The following is a 19610-nucleotide window of genomic DNA, read 5'->3' as shown; positions in this document are numbered from 1 at the left end:
TAGTACGCTTTAAGCTGAGGTTACTTGCCGACCTGGATACTTCCGGATTTTTGCGACTTTGGGATTTAACGAGAATTATATGCTAGTGTTGTTGATTCCTTGGAGTGTTGCTGATTCACTAGTCTGAAATGTCAGCCGTCTCCTCCCCCTAACGCGGGAGAGAGAGACGTCTGAATTCCGAGCGTTATAATGCCGTCCGGTGACGTCACGTACTTTTGCGAATATGGTAGGTAGTTTTTGATTGGTTCTTACCTAATTGAAAAAGATAACCGTTTCTTATTGGTCGAACTTGCGAAAACAGATATTTCATTTCGGCGGCGCATATAAAGCCGCCGTTACACGTTGAAACTTTTAGCTGAAACTTGTGTGCAACGGCGCTGCGAAACAAGTTTCAGCAGGCGTTGCACCGTGTAACATGGTCGGTTTCGTGAAACTTTTTCGAACTTCCGTTGCGAGACAAGTTTCACGAAAAGTAGAACCGCTTTCTACTTCTGCAACGGCTCGCAACGGTCGCAGTGGTGAAAAAACAAGAGTTTCACCGTGTAACACCACTTCGTGAAACTGGTCTCGTTCGCCGTTGCACACAAGTTTCAGCTAAAAGTTTCAACGTGTAACGGCGGCTTAAAGTGTTGACAGGCCAGACACAACTCGTAAGTTCTCGGTGTGAAAAGTGACTTCTCGTTTAACGTAGTTTTGCTCTCACGAGTATCTCTCTTAAAGACTTTCCTTTTTGATATGAGATAAGTGGGAGGCTCTTTCAATATTTCTCGAGTCAATGGTTGGTTTCAAGGTGTTTTTGAGGTTAATTAGACAGCGCTGGGTGGTAAGTTGTGAGGAAGAGAAGAATTTTATTTCGCACTTTCTCGTTTTGTTACAAAGCCGACTTCCGTTCAGTGAATTAAATCTCAGAGGTTATTTTTTCAATGAGATTGTGTTGATAGCCTCTTGCCTGAAGGCGCGTTTTGAAGTTGGTGGTATTACAATAGAATGATTTCACTGAGTAGTTGGTTCTCAAAAGTCTCAGCGATTCTACAATCAAGCGGGAATCGTTGACATTCGCACGCACTTTAAACCTACAGAGACTTTTCAGTACACATTTTTCTTCCTGCCACCCACCGGGGGTCAGAATTTAAGGACTCATAAAAAATGAAGCCCTGAGACTTCTTCGAAACAACTCCTCTGCAAAATCATTCTATTAAAAACGCACTTTTGGGCTAGAGGCTAAAAAAATAACCTCTGATTTTCACTGAACGGAAGTCGGCTTTACAACAAAACAATAAAGTGCGAAACAAAATTCTTTCTTTTGTCACAACTTACCTCCCGGCGTTGCCTAACCTCAAAAACATCTTGAGGACCAAATGACTTTTAATTCAAAACCAACCATTGCTTTGAGTAATATTGTGAAGGACCTACTCTTATTTCATAAAAAAAAAAAAAACAAACCAGTCAACAAAAGCAAAACCATAACGAGAAGTCACATTTCATACCACTATACCAATATGAGACGTGCCTGGCCTGTCAACACTTTATTTACTAATAACAATTATTGGAACATTTTTCAATTCATCTTCGGTGGAAAATGAAGTGCGATCCCGTACATACATTCTTGATGCTTTGTCTTCAAATTTTACGGCTTAAAAAACGCACACAACCCCTATTATGCATGCTGCAATGCACGCCGCGCGCTTCCAGGACTCGTGGCCGCCATTTTGTTTAAAAGGTTTTTATTTATGCAAAATTGCATAAATTACTGTGTGACGTCACCGGACGACATTATAACGCTCAGAATTCAGACGTCTCTCTCTCCCGCGCCCCCTGTGGGTTAGAGGGAGGAGACGGCTGACATTTCAGACTACTGATTCACTAGCTCGCGGCATTTAGTACAATCGAGTGATATAATCCCCTGTGGAGGCATGTGTTGTTTACGAAATTTTAAGAGCTAAAATCTCGCGCAGGAATTTTTAAATTCAAACTAACTTTGGCATGGCGACCACTTGAGCAACACGTCTACATAATTTTTTGGCTATTCTAACTTTGAACTCGGATATCTCGATAACCAATCAAAATATCGGAAAAGCCTTATAATGTCTTTTGAATAACGCTGTGCAGCTAATTCGTTCTTGCCAGGCGTTCGATACCGATAAATTCAATGCAACAGGCCTCGTTCGTCGGAGAGTTTACCCGATCCTGATATTTTAGAAAATAAAAAAAAATCACTAAAATTGTATTTTTGTCAGAACCTAGCCCTTATTATGCTGTTTGCTATATAGTTTGACAACGTTTTCTCAAAACTGGCGCATTTGTCGCACACGGTTCCCAAGGGGGTATAGGGAGGAGAGAAATTCAGCTCGGACCAGACGGCGCTCGGTTTGCTCCGCTCACCGATTTTTCTTTTCCCCTATGCCCCACTTTAGGATCCTGTTCACAGGATACTTTTCACGCATACTCATAAACTGCAATCTTGTTGCGTGTTTCAAACAGTGACTACATAGAGGTAGAGGAATAGTGTCAGAGATGTGTTTGCCCCAAAGAAAGATTTGAGAAGCAGGAGCATATATTTATGAAAATTTTACGTTTTGAATGACTTCGCGTTATCACAACCATATCCTCTAACCTCTCGCAGTTCAACAGAAACATCTGTGGGGGCACTTTAAAGATATCTCGTTTTATACAAAGTGGGAACTTTTTCATTGATCTGTGCTTTATTTTAACTGTTTTCAAACATAAATATCTTAGAATTAGAGCCACCTATCAACCCAGTACACATTTAGAATGTTTTGGAAAGACCTTTTGACAGAAAAGAGATAGTGTCAAGAATTACTCCTACAATTCTAGATCTTCCCAACTTCTATTTCTAAGCTTTGCTAATATTCATTATTCTCCATCCTCGTTCTCAGCGGACCGAAGGAGGTGGGACCCTGGGAACAAGCAGGCAATCTTCTCCTGTCCTTTTTTCCCCGCTTGCGTATCAAACGGATATGCCACATAATAAAAATGGGACACACTATTTCCTTCTTTCCAACACAACAGAATCAGCTCTGCTATGAATTGAAGGAACAAATCAAACAAAGGAGAGAAGTGAAATGGGGGAGGGGTGAAAACGCTACAGAATATAGAATAATGCAAACCCGGGGAGTTGTTTCCTTGAGAGAAACTGTCTCGCCCATCCCCTTGATCTGCCAGGTCAGTTGATTTGCACTGGAGTCTATGCATCTGTACATGTATCTTACCCAATAATACAAAACAAACATCGCTCTGCTATAGACCTTGATAATCACTGACTACACTGTAATGGCAAACGGGACACGGTTAAACACAAATGCTTACTAACAAAAAGATTCTGAAACATTTCATTTGCACCGGTGGCCACTATTACGTTTTCTTTATAACATCACTTGTGTTTACAAGAAATATGATCAGCGAAGACATTTAATTTGTGAACTCGCGTAACAACAACGTTAGATAACTGAAACAGCAACAGCAACAATTCAATTGAACCAAACTTCTTAAGGTTACTCCAAACCTTCGCGGGTGCCTTCCCGAAAAAAATTCGTACACGCGTTGTTTTTTAGGAAACCACCACAATCTATATATCGATAAAAAGCTTATTTAATGCAGAATTCGATAAAATTATAAGCTATTTCGGTTATTCCTCTGCCAAGGCGAGGGAAGCCGGTAAACAGTAAAATGACAGAGCACCATTCCGTCGAATTAATCGGGTATCAAACGTGATCTCTGAGGAAATGTAGCTGCACAGTGTTAATCACAAATCATCAATCTCTCAAAGGGTGTGAGCATTTTCCCGTATTCCTATTGGTTTTCTTTTAATATATCTGTCAAGTTCCAGTAAAAAGAATTTGCAAACGTGTTGCTTTCCGAGGCCGCCAGGAGGGAAGTATTTGATTTAAAAAAAAAATGCCGACACCCTTTTGTTCCTCGTTGTTCAGTAAACTTTCGGGCGAAATTTCACGAAATTTCGTCAATTCTACATACCCTATTAATTCATTTGAAGAGGAGGCACCTTGCAGAAATCGTATTGCGAGTTTTCGCCTTCTAAAGATTTAGAAGCATGTCACGCCTTGTCTGAGAATTATGTCAACACCGGGCTCACACTGTGAGCCGCCAGCCAATAACATAGTAGAACCCCTGACGTTCACAGGAAGCAAAATGGTGTTTCGCGGGAAAGTTATAGTTTTTCAGTCATCTTTTTCCCAGTTAGATTCTGCGAGCACGTTTTCGGTATTACCTAGGGGAAAAAACGTTTAACAAAAAAGAAACGACAAGCAAGCGCCAATGTAGCATCATAGGGAGGCACTAGTGGCCGACATGAAAGCTATCGGGTAAGTTTTGTTTGTGTTCAGTAACAAACTAACATTGCAAGTCTTCGAATTGATGAGCGTATTTTGGTTGATAAACCAAGATGTGCAAGAATACTAGAACCCCCAAAGGCAATCTCCTACACTTAACCAGGCTAGAAGATGTAATGAATGAGGTTTAAAAGCATGGTTTTATCTTTTTTATTTGTTGAATATGTCGAGAGATACGACTTTTTAAACCGTTTTGCCGGGTTACACGTGAATGAGTGACGCATAATTTCATACGCATTCCACATGATAAAAACTCGCTTCCATTTCCAATTCAATTGGTTACACGTTAATGACTGACGCATAATTTCCATGCGTGCAAGATAATAAAAAACTCGCTTGAATTTTTCAAATGAAAATGAAATTCAAATCGACATTCTATTATACAAGATTGAAAATAGAATATATAAGGCTTTCAATATCAATTAAACTACATTTATAGCATTAAAAGGATAGGAATTTCCCACTTTTCAAGTTGAATCAGTGAACAGAAGTACGCCTGTGTCTTTTCAGTTGTAGCATCGCGTTTTTGAGTTCTCTTTCGAGGAGCTCGTTTACAGCTTTCTCAGGAGCCTTCGTATGTGCAGTCCACGAAACATTGCTCACTGGTCTAGGAAGATTCAAGATACTTAGCACCTTCTGTGCCGCAAAGTGATAAGAAATTGACTTGCCTATTTCCAAAACCACAGCACTCAAGCTCGAGTGTAAACAAAAAATGCTAATAAGTTGAAATGAAGCCGTTGCCGCGAAAAGGTCGTTGGGGAGTCCACGCCTTACAGAGATTATGTCACCTTGAAAACTTATTAACTTTTTTACGAAAATACCTTTGTCTCAATGTTCTCGCGCGTGTTTTAAGATTTTAAATAATTTGTTTTTGAAAATGTAAGTTTAAGTAATTAACTTTAATTAGATCGAAAAATAAACATTCGGCAAAAAGCAGCCCCTCGAAGGTTTGGAGTAACCTTTAAGAAACGATTTTAAATAAACAGAATAAAGGTTAGTTGACACATTAAGGGTGCGTTCGATTGACCCTATTCCGGAATAAGAATACATTCCGGATTATTCCAGAATAGCCATTCCATCCTTTCGTCAATAAAACGATTATTCCGTTTCTGGAATAATGCCCGCGACATAACACGCAGACAGCGGTTTTCCGAAGGAAAATACAAATTTCCGTAACATCGTGAACAGCAACATGGCGGCGACATTGGAGGTCATTGTTGCAGGTTTTGCAACTTTTGTTGAAGAATTTCTCGAGGAAGAATCTGTGCAAGAGGAAGAAGATGTCTTAGAAGAGTTTCTGCCCCTGTTTTATGCAAATAACTTGTTGTCAGAGCGGCGTAAAGCGGTTCGCATCGGAGGTTATTCGGAAACTGTTCTTCCCGATTATAATTTGTCAGAGTTTCGCAGCCATTTTCGCATTTCGGCGGACACATTTGAACAGCCTGTTGTAGAACTTGGAAACTGTCCAGAGCTTCCTACTGGCCCGCAGCACGGAGGTAGAGAGCCGATAAGTGTTGAGAAGCACTTGTTGATTACATTGTGGTTTCTTGGAAATCAAGAATCAATAAGATCAATATCAGACAGATTCAATGTAACGAAGAGCTCAGTATTTACATGTGTCAACAGAGTTTGCAAAGCGCTCTTCTTTCGTTGCCAGTTTGACTGTTATGATCTTCGCATTTGCGAAAGGCAAGGCTGAGAGCTTTCCATTTGCCTTCGCACTGGTCAGCCCTCGGCGAAATATTTCGACCACTCTCGACACTCTCCGCTTGCATTATCGCCGTAATCACTTCCCAGACTTGTTTCTTCTTGTAGCTAACATTTTGGAACATCTCTTTCTTTTCTTCGTACAAGGAAATAAGGAAAAGGGTCTCTTCCCGACTCCGGGAGTATCCTTTTTTGAGTAAAATTTCGTTTTGCTCGCACGCAGCGGAAGCCATTTTGTTTGTTGATTTGAAAAAACCGCGAAGCATGACGTCATTATTCCGGATTATTCCAAGTATTCTGCTCTCTGGAGCAGAATGTTTGGAATACATTCCATGTATTCCGGAATTGGAATAGCGTCTCAATCGAACGGTTGTTCGGGTTTATTCCTATTATTCTTATTCCAGAATAGTGTCAATCGAACGCACCCTAAAAAGATCAAGTTTATCCTCATGCCGTTCTCCAAGGTCATGGTACTCGTGTTCTACCGTTATCCTGCCTAGTCCACACTAACATTCAGGGCCCAGTTGCTCGAGGCATGGTTAGCGCTAACCCAGGGTAAATACCATGACAACCTATAGGTTTTAATACCTCTTAACCAATGGTTAGCGCTAACCATGCTTCGAGCAACTCAGCCCAGAACATCAGTCGACGTAACGTTTGCGTGATTACGTCACTGTATGTCGTTATATTCTTCTTATTGTGAACCAGGCATACCCCGTGAAATAGGGATTACACAATTAGCTTACGTTTGACAATAATCCAGCTATTTGTTCCTCCTTAGCTCTTACCACTTAACAGTAACTGTGCTGTTCCACGTGTTCTCTAAAGAAATTCCTTACTCTATACTTATGGTACAACCCGGCAAATTAATAATGCTTTTTCTCTCTCTGTCCTCGAAAAACAATCGCTCATTGGAAACGTTTCAATATAAACGAGAACTTAGGTCACCACAGGCAACAACCGAATAACAACACCTCATGACTGTAAGAAATTGTCTTGGCCTTAGCCAATATATTTAATCAGTGTAAAATCAAACCCACCTTAAACACCTTTTTCTAGTCCTGTAGGCGTCCACAGTAATAGGCCTTGACCAAGAGAGGATGAAGATAAGAGAGGTAATCCCCCATACAGGTCTTATCCCCATCAAAATCCCTCTGAAGTTATTTTTAGAAGGTATCGAATTTTTCGCGGATAATGTTACCTCGCGCGTTACGTGTCATTTTACAACGGCTAATCATAATCATGCACTTTCATAAAAAAAATTGTTTCTCGCGTTACTTGCAACGAATCTCTTACTAATATGCGTGATTTGAAAGCTAATAGGTTGTAGATTTGAATGTCCGAAGAGATTTTAAACTCACTGTGACAAAAATATCAAAATTTTTCGTGCCGCGGTTGTGATGTTTATGCTCGTCTGTTCAATCGCGGCTTCAATTCAAATTATGTAATGTAACACTCTTGAATAAAAAAGCTAAGATCTGTTTCTCGCCTTTCTTTTAAAAAATCTCTTAGCTACATGCGTGTTTAGAAAGCTAATGGAATGTAGATTTCAATGACCAAAGGGATTTTGAACTCACTGAAATAAAAATATCAAAATTCGTGCCGAGGTTGTGATGTTTATACTCGTCTGTTCAATCGCGGCTTTGAATGTTTTGACAGCTAAATGTAACACTCTTGCATGAAAACAAAAATTGTTTCTCGCGTCCTTCCAACAAATAACTACAAACGTAATTAAAAAGTAAATAGAACGTAGATTTCAATGTTTCGATAGCTAAATGTAACACTTTTGCATGAAAAAAGATTTGTTTCTCGCGTTTCTCCCAACGAATCTCTTAATTACATACGTGATTAGCAAGTGAATAGAACGTAGATTTCAATGACTGAAGGGATTTTGTACTCACTGCGATAAAAATATCGAAATTCGTGCCTAGGTTGAGATGTTTGTATTCGTCTGTTCAATCACGGCTTTCAATTTCGCCAGCTAATTGTATTGTAATATTCTTGCATAATTTCCGCACAGCTGGGCTCTAAAACAAATCATGCCGGAGCGATTCTTTTCCAATCTGCGTTCTCTAAATACAGCCACTTTAAACTCGCATTCGTCCACAAAACATATGCAGGCAACCGCTTCCTGTATGCATGTTTCGCCATTTTGTTTTAAGATCAATTCGCGAAAGACGCGTAGCATTGCGTGGGAATCGGCTCTGCTGTCAACGTGGGTAAAATTCAGGATATATGATTGGCTATTACCTAACACTGGATCTCGCGAGAGATCTTAAAATACCTTTAGAGGGATAACGATGGGAATAGGGCCTATATGGGGGATTACCTCTCTTACCTTCATCCTCTCTTGGCCTTGACTGAATAGTTCTGGTTTTCCAATTCATTACAAATTTAGAGAGATGAGATAAGAAGGGTTCAAGTGTCACTCGCTTGCCGTAGCACAAATTAAAGGTGGCATTAAGACCCACTTTTCCTTTGCTTATTGTTGTTGGGTGTGATTGGCAATAACACTCTACATCTAAATGCCATTATCATAGACACTGACGAGAACATGGATGGGAATAGGGGTCCATATTAAAGGGGTGTTAATACTGAGCGGGTTGACGCTAAGGAAAATATATTCGTCGGAGCCAAGACAACCATCCGTAATAACAAGGTGTCCTCATTTAGTGGCTGCCAAATAAGTCTGGTATAACTACACTGGGATATAATTTCCCTATTTTCGCAGTTAGCCAAGAAAACTTCACGAGAAAAACTTAACCAACCGCATTTGTTGATCAAAGACTAAAACCTAAAGTTAAGTTATTCACTTATCATATGATTTTCATAGTGACAAAGAAGAAGAGCTTCACTACTCAACTCCTCTTGACAAATCCAGCAGATGTGTTTTTCAACATGACCAGAGTGCAGTTCCATCAATGTGTAGGCTTTTATCGGCATGTTATCTTGAATACAATCCCTAGTATCCTTGTGAACTCTTTCATGTTTTCGTAAACTTTCCAAGTGCCTAAAAAACTTGTTGCACTGTTTACATTCGTAAGGTTTCTCTCCAGTATGAAATCTTTTATGTTTCCTGAGCGTTCCTAATTGACTAAAACACTTGCCACACTGTTTGCATTCATAAGGCTTCTCTCCAGTATGTACTCTCTCATGTATCCTTAGATGCCCTGCTACACTAAAACATTTGCCACACTGTTTGCATTCATAAGGCTTCTCTCTAGTATGGACCCTTTCATGTGCCCTTAAATTTCCTGCTTGACTAAAACACTTGCCACACTGTTTACATTCATAAGGCTTCTCTCCAGTATGAACTCTTTCATGTGACATTAGAGTTCCTCTTACACTAAAACACTTGCCACACTGTTTGCATTCATAAGGCTTCTCTCCAGTATGAACTTTTTCATGTGTCCTTAAAGTTGCTGCGTCACTAAAACACTTGCCACATTGTTTGCATTCATAAGGCTTCTCTCCAGTATGAACTCGTTCATGTCTCCTTAGATTTCCTGCTACACTAAAACACTTGCCACACTGCTTGCATTCATAAGGCTTCTCTCCAGTATGAACTCTTTCATGTGACCTTAGAGTTCCTTTTTCACTAAAACACTTACCACACTGTTTGCATTCATAAGGCTTCTCTCCAGTATGAACTTTTTCATGTGTCCTTAAAGTTGCTGCGTCACTAAAACACTTGCCACATTGTTTGCATTCATAAGGCTTCTCTCCAGTATGAACTCGTTCATGTCTCCTTAGATTTCCTGCTACACTAAAACACTTACCACATTGTTTGCATTCATAAGGCTTCTCTCCAGTATGAACTCGTTCATGTCTCCTTAGATTTCCTGCTACACTAAAACACTTGCCACATTGTTTGCATTCATAAAGCTTCTCTCCAATATGAACTCGTTCATGTCTCCTTAGATTTCCTGCTACACTAAAACACTTGCCACACTGGTTGCATTCATATGACTTCTCTCCAGTAACTTTTTCATATCTTTTAAGGTCTGCTCTTTCATGCATCGACAATCTTGGCATCCTGCTTTAGTGCTGTTTGCTATCTAAAACGTAATTTAAATAATCATCTGAATGTAACCAAAAGATGTACAGAAAGAATCATGTCATGGGAGGCTTGACAACAGCCAGACATCGGCACGCGGAGCGTGCAAGAGCTACTTTTGGACCGTGTAAATGGTCCTTCGGTCATCACACTTATCTAATTTGTAGTAGTTTGTGTTTTCTAGGACTTTTGGCAACCAAGAATGTTCAGTACAAAATGTCGTTGATGTTTTTCATAAGGTAAAGCATGAGTCAAGTGTGACTGCTAGAATTATGAAACGTTTAAGTACCTGCCGCTTATCACTGTTAACTTTAGGTCTGTGGACTGGTTTACAGACTTGCAATCACATCTATGTTAACAAGGACACCTAATGCTGTAAATTGAAGCTCCTTTTTGGTGGACAGAAGATAATTGAAGACGGTCCAAAAAAACCATAGACTAAGCACAAAAAACACCAATGTAATATTGTTTTCCTTAATCAACCAACGCCTCCCCCAGACGGAATATTTTTGTTCACTGTTGCACTGATTGTCAGCATTTATAGGACTGAGGGGGTGGGGGGGGGGGGGGGTGAGGTCTAGAAAGAAAGGCTTTTGTCCTTGGTAGAAAACATCAGGTAGCTTCATTTCACCATTTAGTGACGATTTAAGATTAGTGATAATAGACCTGTCCTTGAAGTAAGAAGGATAATCACATTTTCAAAAATATTTACCGACCACACTTGTCCTCTTTTCAAAGAACTAGCAGTTTTACCTTAAGATGACTTAAACAATGAAACCATTGCTTTGTTCATCCTTCAATGATTACTTAGGATTAAATAAGGATGTTCATAAATACAACACAAGATCACTTGGCGAAATACAAGGGAAACTTAATATGGAACAATTTACCAAACTATCAGAGGTGAAAGCTTATTCAAGAAACTCACTAACACTTAGCTATTACTCTCATTCACCATTTTACAACCTGCAATGACAGTGTTGTCTCCATCACTTTCATCATCTTATAGCTGGCCATGCAGTAAAGACCACATTCAAAAATGGCCAGAATTGATTTCATCTCCAAAAGAATGATTTTTAAAGAGAATCTTATTACATGCGACTTAAACAGATTATAAGGTTACCATCAGTTTGTATGATGTCAAAATTAAAAAAAATGGTAAGGGGCTAGATTTTCAAAGATGGCACATTGAGTAAGTAGTCTTTGCATGAAATATTACAATGATTCCTTGGCAAACCAAAACATAAACAGCCATTTCTTAATGTGGTTTAAAGGGATGAAACCACAGCACTCTCTTAAGTTATGCAGTGAATATCAGCTGTGTCCTTTCATTTTTTTAGTAGATTTTTCAAAAAACTCTAAAATTTAGTATTTAGTTATCACGTAAATGTCCTAAAATGTTAAATGTTGAGACTCAAATAATGCTTATACAGTACCAGCCATTTTAGCTGAGGTTTTAAAGTTAAACAGAGAATTGGGCAGAGGAGGGAGTCAAGGTATTAATTGAAGGGGTGCTGAAAAAAAGCCCTAAGTGACTTCTGATAAAAAGCTAGATTCTCCCTCCAAATTTCATTGTATTCACTTGTGAAACAAAAGGAGAATTTGACCTTACATCAAAAGTCACTTGCCGCCTTATTCCACGCAGCCCTTCAATTTTTACCATGGTTTGAAGGATATATCATGAGTGGGTGTTGGGGGAACGGAAAAAATTCACTAATAACATCAGTGGGGTGCTTCCAAGAAATGCAAGGGAAAAAATAAATAACAACAATAGCCTCCCCCCCTCCCCAAATTTACATAAATTAAGAACACTTACAATGCAGTCATTTTTCATCAGCATTCCTTTACCACCTCTCAGCCAATGACATTTTGCCTACCAAAGTCTAGATAATTGACCTTTACTATCTAGCAAAAGACAGAACAGTTACTGGGGATTCAACTGTGTACAAATTTGTTTTTGAGAATACCTCAAAGGTTGAGCTTTAAAAATGCTTTCTGTAACCCAGTCAAGGGACACTGCGGATTTTTTTTAAGTTTTATTCAAAAACAATGCAAAACAAATTTAAGCTTAGAAGGTAGGTGAGTGTGAGAATGCATAGCAGAGACGTGCATATAATTTAGAAAAAACAACTTGTAAGCAGCAAGCACTTCACAAATTTGCCATTAGCATTAAATTTTCACTATTTCTTCAAGTAACCCTGGCAAACAGAAAGCCATCTTGTTTCTCTTCAGCTGCTCAGAGGTGAAAAGTACACCTCCGCGCTTAAGCCAATCAGCGTGCGCAAAAAGTACTATTAATTTGTGTGGTATGTACCAATAATAATATTATTATAATAATAAACTTTATGCAGGGAGGGTGACAATTCACTATACATGTATCTGAAGAACTGGTGGTTTCCCTTAGCTACTCATAAAACGTCAACCAAAATGTCAAAAATAGAGGATGTACCAAGGTGAACAACATATAAAACTTACATACAATGGCTGGGTAACAACAAGAGTAACCACTGGATCATAACCAAGTTAAATTAAAAAACTGCGTTCTGTCAGTAACTGTAAATACAGACTGTAGACAACAGAACAAGGGCAAAATTCAGTGAACAGACTACCGACCATGGGTGAAATACAGACTAAGCTGATTGTTCTAACACAATGAGGTTGGAACCAATGAGCCATTATAACCTCCTTTCAGGCCTGAATAAAATGGATTGTATGGATAGGATCTGAAATATTCTTATAACAGGGTAAAAACGTTAGCTTCAATTTATTTTGTCGTGCAGCTGTGACCATTACTTGTTGTCCTAAGATGTTGTGTTTCTTATCACAACTAGTTGTCCTTTGATCCTTTAAGTTGTAGCTTTTTAGGTAGCTATACAAGAAAAATAATAATTGAAGGCTAAAGTCTGCTTAAGTTACAGCTGTGCTTTTGTCACGGTTATATACCTGCCAACTTATTCTGAGTCAAACGCGTGAGATCATTTGTCTCGTCATCACTGGGATTTCCAAAAACGTCCGAGCCTCTTTCGAAGATTTCCAACCATTTTCTGAAGACTTCCGAACGTTGCCGAAAATGACTGACGATATTCCAACGACCTTTGACACTTATGATTCATACGGATTGTAGACATTTAAAAGCTTTTGCGATTGTTATAAGGAGCAAAGAAATAATACATAACAAATCTGAAATGAAATAAGTTTTTTTTAGAACAACTCGTCCGGATTTGTGGGTCAGGTGTGAGAAATTGTCCTTCATGCATGAGATCGATGTCTCAAGTCCCCAGGCGTGAGACTCACGCATAATGCATGAGATTCATGTTGAAGGAGCTTAATATTTCCTTCTTTTGTTTATGCTTTTATAGTAATTGGGAGGGGTAGACCTGGGAGGGTGTCACGAAAACGAAGACCTCTAAAACGAAGACCTTAAGACCCTAAGACCCCGACAACTCAAAAGAGAAGACCCCCAAAATTTTTCAAGTATAAGTACAAAAAAATAAAATAGAAAAAATACATTATTTCATACCTCAAGTGAAATTTAATTCCCTCCTGTGGTCGCACCATGGTTATCCGCCATCTTGAGCCGAGTAACCGCGTTGCCATGGAATACTGACCGGAAGTGTGTTTCCCGCTCAACTAGACCGGAGGCGTGTTTCTGAACGTCTCAGTTGCGCTGCTGGGTTTTTATTTAATTACCAACTAGCAATTAAGAAACGAGTGTTAAATCCCTCCTTCTCGGAATTACAACCACGCGATCATGAGAGCAAAAGAAATGAAGCCAAGGCTTTCTACTATGAAAGTTGCTGTAATGATTTTGAGGTTCTTCAATCCCGAGTGTCGATTCCTAGTTTTAACAAAATTCATAATCGCGTGGTAACCGTTGTAATTCCAAGAAGGAGGGATTTAACACTCGTTTCTTTGCTAGTTGGTAATTAAATAAAAACCCAGCAGCACAACTGAGATGTTCGGAAACGCGCTTCCGGTCCAGTGGAGCGGGAAACGCATTTCCAGTCAGTATTCCATGGGAACGCGGTTACTCAGCTCAAGATAGCGGATAACCATACAATACAACTTTATTGATTCCATCCACTAATGGTTTTTCCAGAAACCAATTACAATGAGATATATAAAAGAAACAAAATACAATATAAATACTATTTAACAATTATTCCACGAGCGCGCGTTGGATATGAGATGATAGATAGCCAACGAGGCGCGTAGCGCCGAGTTGGCTATAATCATCTCATATCCAAGAAGCGCAAGTGGAATAATTGTTTTATTAAAAACAATCAAGAAATTTTGCTAGATCCTACTGATTTCGCTGTGCAGGGATAACCAGCAGAAAATTTAATGGTCGCCATTTCTCGGCCATGGTATAATAGCTCATATACCATGGCCGCTAAGCCAATCAAATCCCTCGAATTGCATTATACAATGATTCAGTTTTTAATAAAAGAAGATATCTAAATAAAGGATAATGCATATGTTACACATCCTCAGAACTACCAACAAATTAAAATACAACAACATAAGATTAGCATTGCAATCATTAATTATTTTCTAAGAATTTATAACAAGCGCGATTCATGATTTGTTTTTTAAAAGAGTCTAAAGAGCTAATATCCCGAATCTCCTTAGGTAGACTATTCCACAGAGAAGTACCCCTGTATTTAAATGATCGCTGTGCTGTAGTTGTTCAGTAGAGAGGTACATGGAGTTTGTCCTTATTTCTAGTATTTCCTTCATAGATCTCCGATCTTGCCGTGAAAAAATTTCCATGGTAGCACCACAGGAAGGAATTAAATTTCACTTGAGGTATAAATTAATGTATTTTTTATGTTATTTTATTTTTTTTGTACTTACACTTGGAAATTTTGGGGGTCTTCGTTTTCGAGTTTTCGGGGTCTTAGGGTCTTAGGGTCTATAATATTACTCTTCGTTTAAAAGGTCTTCGTTTTCGAGACACCCGACCTGGAAATGAGTAGTTAACATGTAAGTGTGTTAAATGTTTGCATCAACACTCAATTGAAAAGAACGGATTTGTAACGAATAAGCAAACGAGAAGAAGACGCGGAGATTAAAGGCACGTGACGGTAGAATTGATCGCATGGTGACGATTTCAAATCTTAGCAAATCTCAGGTGTTTCCTTTCAAACAAACCGGCTCATTGGTAAATGGGTAGTTAAGCCGTTATTCCAAAAGTCAAATTGTATCCAAATCATAAGCATGTCTACTTCCAAAGTGTAATAAAGTTTAGATTTCCATACAAAATCTCGTCTGTATCCCGCAGAATGCTTGTCCTACTTTCTCGAATATCTACCGGTAAATGTGTTGGTTAAAATCTACCTTCGCTTACCTTAATCGATTAATGCTCTCCCCTAATGACCTCTACTATGGCTAAAAGTAAACTGAACAGTTTTTCTTACCTTCAAATAAAGAAATCTTGCCGCTCACTCGATCAACAAACCAAGCACAACAAACCAGCGTGGAACAGCGTGATGCTCTTACTAAAGGGGCGGTTACCTAGGCGGGTGGAAAAATTTTTGTTATAAGATAGCGTGCGTGCATCCTAATCTAATTCCGTCATCATGGTACATTTCTCAACAGGTTGAGAAAAGATAACATCGGCCTAAGGGAGGTGACGTCATCGGGTTATTCTTCGGAGCAGCCCCGATTATACCGGAAATTGACCTGCATTCACTCTCTTTCAGTAGTGATGGCGGACGACGTCGGGGAAATAAAGACTTCAAACGTTTGTTAGGATTCGTTATGGTAGAATACAGAGTTCTTTCTACTTTCGTTTCTCGGCGTCTGAACACTGACCTCAAGGATTTTACGCTCGATTTGTGGAAGAAACGTGGAACTATGAAAACAGTCAAGATTTGCTCAGGTAACATCGACCTACGGGAAGCTAACATCGACCTAAAGGAGGTTAACATCGGCCTACGGGAGGTTAACATCGACCTAAGGGAGGTACGTTTTATAGCACCACGTTTGTATCGTATGTGTTATACTGGCACAATCGTACACATGGAAAGCTTATTTGCAAGCATTAAAACTTACAATCTTGCAGGAGCTTTTCTAATCATTGACCTGAGTGTGAATTCGACCCCATTAATTTTATTACCAACTCATAACATCCACCTACAGGAGGTTAACATCTACCTAAGGGAGGTACAGTGGCTTACAGTGTATATTTTATAACTTATGTATCCTTAAAGTCAATTCATAGGCATAGAAGCTTACTCTCTAGCAGGGAAACTTGGGATCATAAGGAGCTTTTCTATCATTGACTTGAATTTCATAAATATTTTCATTTTTACCAACTCATAACATCCGCCTATAGGAGGTAAACATCTACCTAAGGGAGGTTATGGTATTATAATAAGGAAGGATGGACTTGAAGAAAGCTTACGAATCTTAAGGCGCTTTTGCATTTTGTGTACATGCCGTTTTGGAATAAATTTATTTATAAAGAATTATTATTATTATTATTATTATTATTATTATTATTATTATTATTATTATTATTATTATTATTATTATTATTATTATTATTATTATTATTATTTGAAAAGCCTTTTAATCTCACTAGAATGAGATTAATGAGAGTTTTCTCATTTTTTTATTTACACTCATAACATGGAATATAATATATCATTATCAATATTATTTTTTGGCAACAGACTGACCTATGCTGGGCCAATTTATATTCATCTAATGAAACAATTTTCCAGCCATAAAGATTTGCTGTGAGAGGTGTTATGGGTTTAAATAGAAAAAAATGCAGGTGAATTAAAATAGCATAATAGCTGTTATGATGATATAAGGCAATTGTTTTCTTGTTGTTGTTGTCGTTTTTTCTTGGTTGACCCCACCAACCTGTAATTTCCACATTAAATTTTGCTAGAAGTGACTGTTTATGACTGTTGAAATGATAGATCATTTTTAAAAAAAAAATTATTTTAATTTAATTTGTAATCACTTACAAGAGGTTTGACTGTTTGACTGCTTACTACAGTACATTAACAATAATGGTTTTATTTTATTTCTTTTCAGAATGCAATACTTAAACTGTGCAGACCGCTGAAGAAACTGCTACTTCAAAGACACCTATGACTCATCAATTCCTCAAAAGACAATGTGTACAACAGATGTTGTTGAACTGTTATTGTCAAGCTTGACCTCTCGTCATGTGGCAAAATTATGTAAAATTTGATATTCAAGTTTGTAGGGTTAATTGACGGAGGATCTCCCATATAATGATGGATTGGATGCAAATGGTCATAATTTTGTTCCTCTCTGGCAGGAAATTGTGTAGAGTGGTATATATGTACCACTTAGAGTGCAAAGATACAAAATGACCAACATTTTTAAGTAATGTTTAATTAGAAGAAAGATTCTTAGTCCTTTCTAGAACTTAAGGACGGTGCCTACTATTGTTACTGCGCATACGTTCTGTGCATCTGGAGATACTCGGGTTTCCTATGGGTGGTGCCTACTATTACAGGGATATTTTTGCGCACTTTAAAACTATGCGGAGAAAGCAGAACTCAGCAAGTGATTTTGGTATCCAAAAAGAAAATTGGGGGGAAATCATGCATTTTTCAGAGATAATAAAGCTTCAATTTGGAAAAAAGCGCCATACATTGCTTTGTATTTTGCTGCTTTTTAGAATAATGGTTGCTTGGTTATCTCTAAAAAATGCGTGGTTACCCCCAATTTCCTTAAATTTGGCTTTCAATACCTGCTACCAAGATCTGCTTTTCCCTCAGTGATAAACCGTGCAAAAATACTTGGCTATTAGTAGGCACCGTCCTTAAGCAGTTGTGAAAAGAAATCCCAAAAAAATAACTGAGGGTCTTTCTTCTACTTAATCTTTCACCTGATATTGAAAGGTATCTTTCAAATATCCATATTCAATTACAGTTATGGTTGCTAACCTTTATGGCTATTGAGTCAAAAAGATATGACATAAAGAGCTATTATTTTATAAGTCAACAAATCTGTACCTCAAGTAAAGGTCAAAATGAAATTGAGCCATGCCATGAACCTTTCAGTGTGCTTTTCAAAAGATCCAAATGACCACCCCCTTAATGTTTTCATTTTCATGTTTTAAGCTCATGACGTGTCATTTGTTATCAAGTAAGCTCTATGCTTCTAAATACGGATGGAAGTTTGTCATGAGTTGGAGAACAAGTCAAATTTGAACAAAAAATAAATGCCTTGTCCCCCCCCCCCCCCCTCCCACATGGGATTTGACCATGTACCATGCCTGGGAAGAAGGGAATTGAATTTGGCTGGGGTAGAGAAATTGAACTGAATTTACACTGTACCTTTGGCATTGGAGAATTTGGACTTTTCTCTCTTTTTTTTCTTCTGTTTGAATACAATAATTATTGAACAACTGAGACAATATAATATATGATGCTCTTTATTCATAAAGATAGTACAAGAGAGTTGCATGGTAATAAGTAATACCTGTAAATCGATATTGAGATGCCGAAGCCGGGGGCTTATATGGCACAATTCATACAGGAGATTGGTCAAAATGGTGCAATTACTTTACAGTTTACAAATAAATAAATAAGTAGATAAATAAATAAATAAATAAATAGATAAATATTAATGTTAATAATAGTGGTGATAATAATAATAATAATAATAATAATAACTTAAATGAAAAAAATTAAATAAATAACAAATAAAATATTAAATTAAGCTAAGCCATGTATACGAGAGTTCAAAAGGACATGAATTCACAATTTGATTGGAAGTAACCTCTAAGTTTTTGTCTACAATTAGAGATAGTAAGCGAATTACCTAAATCAAGAGGGTTGTCATTCCAAATTTGAGGGCCTTGTGCATGAAGTGCAAAAGTCCCTTAAAATTCATAAGCTTTCTTCAAGTCAATTCTTCCCTATTATAATACATACTTGCATGGTGCTATAAACATCATGACCTCCATCTGAGGTAGATGTTTACCTCCTGTATACGTAGGTGGAATTGTTATCACTTGGTAAAAATAAAATGAAATTCAAGTCAATGATAAAAAAGCTCCTTATGATCCCAAGTTTCCCTGCTGAAGAGTAAGCTTCTATACGTATGAATTGAGTACACAATGTCTTTTGTGGAATTAATGAGTCATAGGTGTCTTTGAAGTAGCTGTTTCTTCAGCGGTCTGTGCAGTTTAAGTATTGCATTCTGAAAAGAAATAAAATAAAACCAATATTGTTAATGTACTGTAGTAAGCAATGAGAGAGTAATGTACAATCGTCTTTTAAGGTTTCTTAATAATCATAACATTCTCTCTGACAATCAGTATGGTTTTCGCAAGCATCACTCAACGGCTAGCACTTATGCTCTTACTTGTTTATATGACAAAATCTCTTCCACCATTGACAATAAGGAATGCACAGTTGGTATTTTTATAGACTCGTCCAAGGCCTTTGACACCGTTGACCATAACATTTTGATTTCAAAAT

The 19610-nt window shown here is 38.1% G+C and overlaps 4 protein-coding genes and 1 long non-coding RNA gene across 9 annotated transcripts in view; 2 read left to right on the top strand and 3 right to left on the bottom strand.

Moving 5' to 3' along the window:
- Positions 1-19610, bottom strand: part of LOC146453933 (uncharacterized) — a 236753-nt gene that overhangs the window by 38194 nt on the left and 178949 nt on the right. The window lies entirely within an intron of this gene.
- Positions 5560-6066, top strand: LOC146453940 (uncharacterized). The gene has a single exon (XM_085095985.1). The coding sequence runs from the start codon at positions 5560-5562 to the stop codon at positions 6064-6066; it is 507 nt and encodes a 168-aa protein (XP_084952111.1).
- The window catches only part of LOC146453937 (uncharacterized), a 76864-nt gene continuing 65977 nt past the window's right edge, over positions 8724-19610 (bottom strand). Inside the window, exons 3-5 of one of the 3 annotated variants that reach the window (XM_085096022.1) lie at positions 15552-15648; positions 11948-12036; positions 8724-10132 (exon numbers count right to left, since the gene is read on the bottom strand). In XM_085096022.1, the coding sequence (XP_084952148.1) occupies positions 8880-10109 (1230 nt within the window). In that variant the 5' untranslated portion in view covers positions 10110-10132; positions 11948-12036; positions 15552-15648 and the 3' untranslated portion in view covers positions 8724-8879. The remainder of the gene's footprint in view (positions 10133-11947; positions 12037-15551; positions 15649-19610) is intronic. The other 2 variants (XM_085096023.1, XM_085096024.1) reach the window with 2 other exon arrangements.
- Positions 15673-18360, top strand: LOC146453939 (uncharacterized). Of its 2 annotated transcripts, none has more exons than XR_014859391.1 (2): positions 15673-16077; positions 17185-17286. It is a non-coding gene; the product is annotated as an uncharacterized LOC146453939 (long non-coding RNA). The 2 variants fall into 2 exon arrangements; XR_014859390.1 differs by having other exon boundaries at positions 15688-16098; positions 17185-18360.
- Positions 18119-19610, bottom strand: part of LOC146453927 (uncharacterized) — a 251249-nt gene continuing 249757 nt past the window's right edge. Inside the window, exons 3-4 of the transcript XR_014859389.1 lie at positions 18377-19329; positions 18119-18217 (exon numbers count right to left, since the gene is read on the bottom strand). The gene's annotated coding sequence lies outside the window, so the exon portion shown is untranslated. The remainder of the gene's footprint in view (positions 18218-18376; positions 19330-19610) is intronic.

The sequence above is a fragment of the Pavona decussata genome, unplaced genomic scaffold (genome assembly GCF_977016875.1).
Source record: "Pavona decussata unplaced genomic scaffold, jaPavDecu1.1 SCAFFOLD_321, whole genome shotgun sequence".
Lineage (NCBI taxonomy): Eukaryota > Metazoa > Cnidaria > Anthozoa > Scleractinia > Agariciidae > Pavona > Pavona decussata.
The sequence above is the reverse complement of the archived record's forward strand: the minus strand, read 5'-3'. Positions and strand labels throughout refer to the sequence as shown.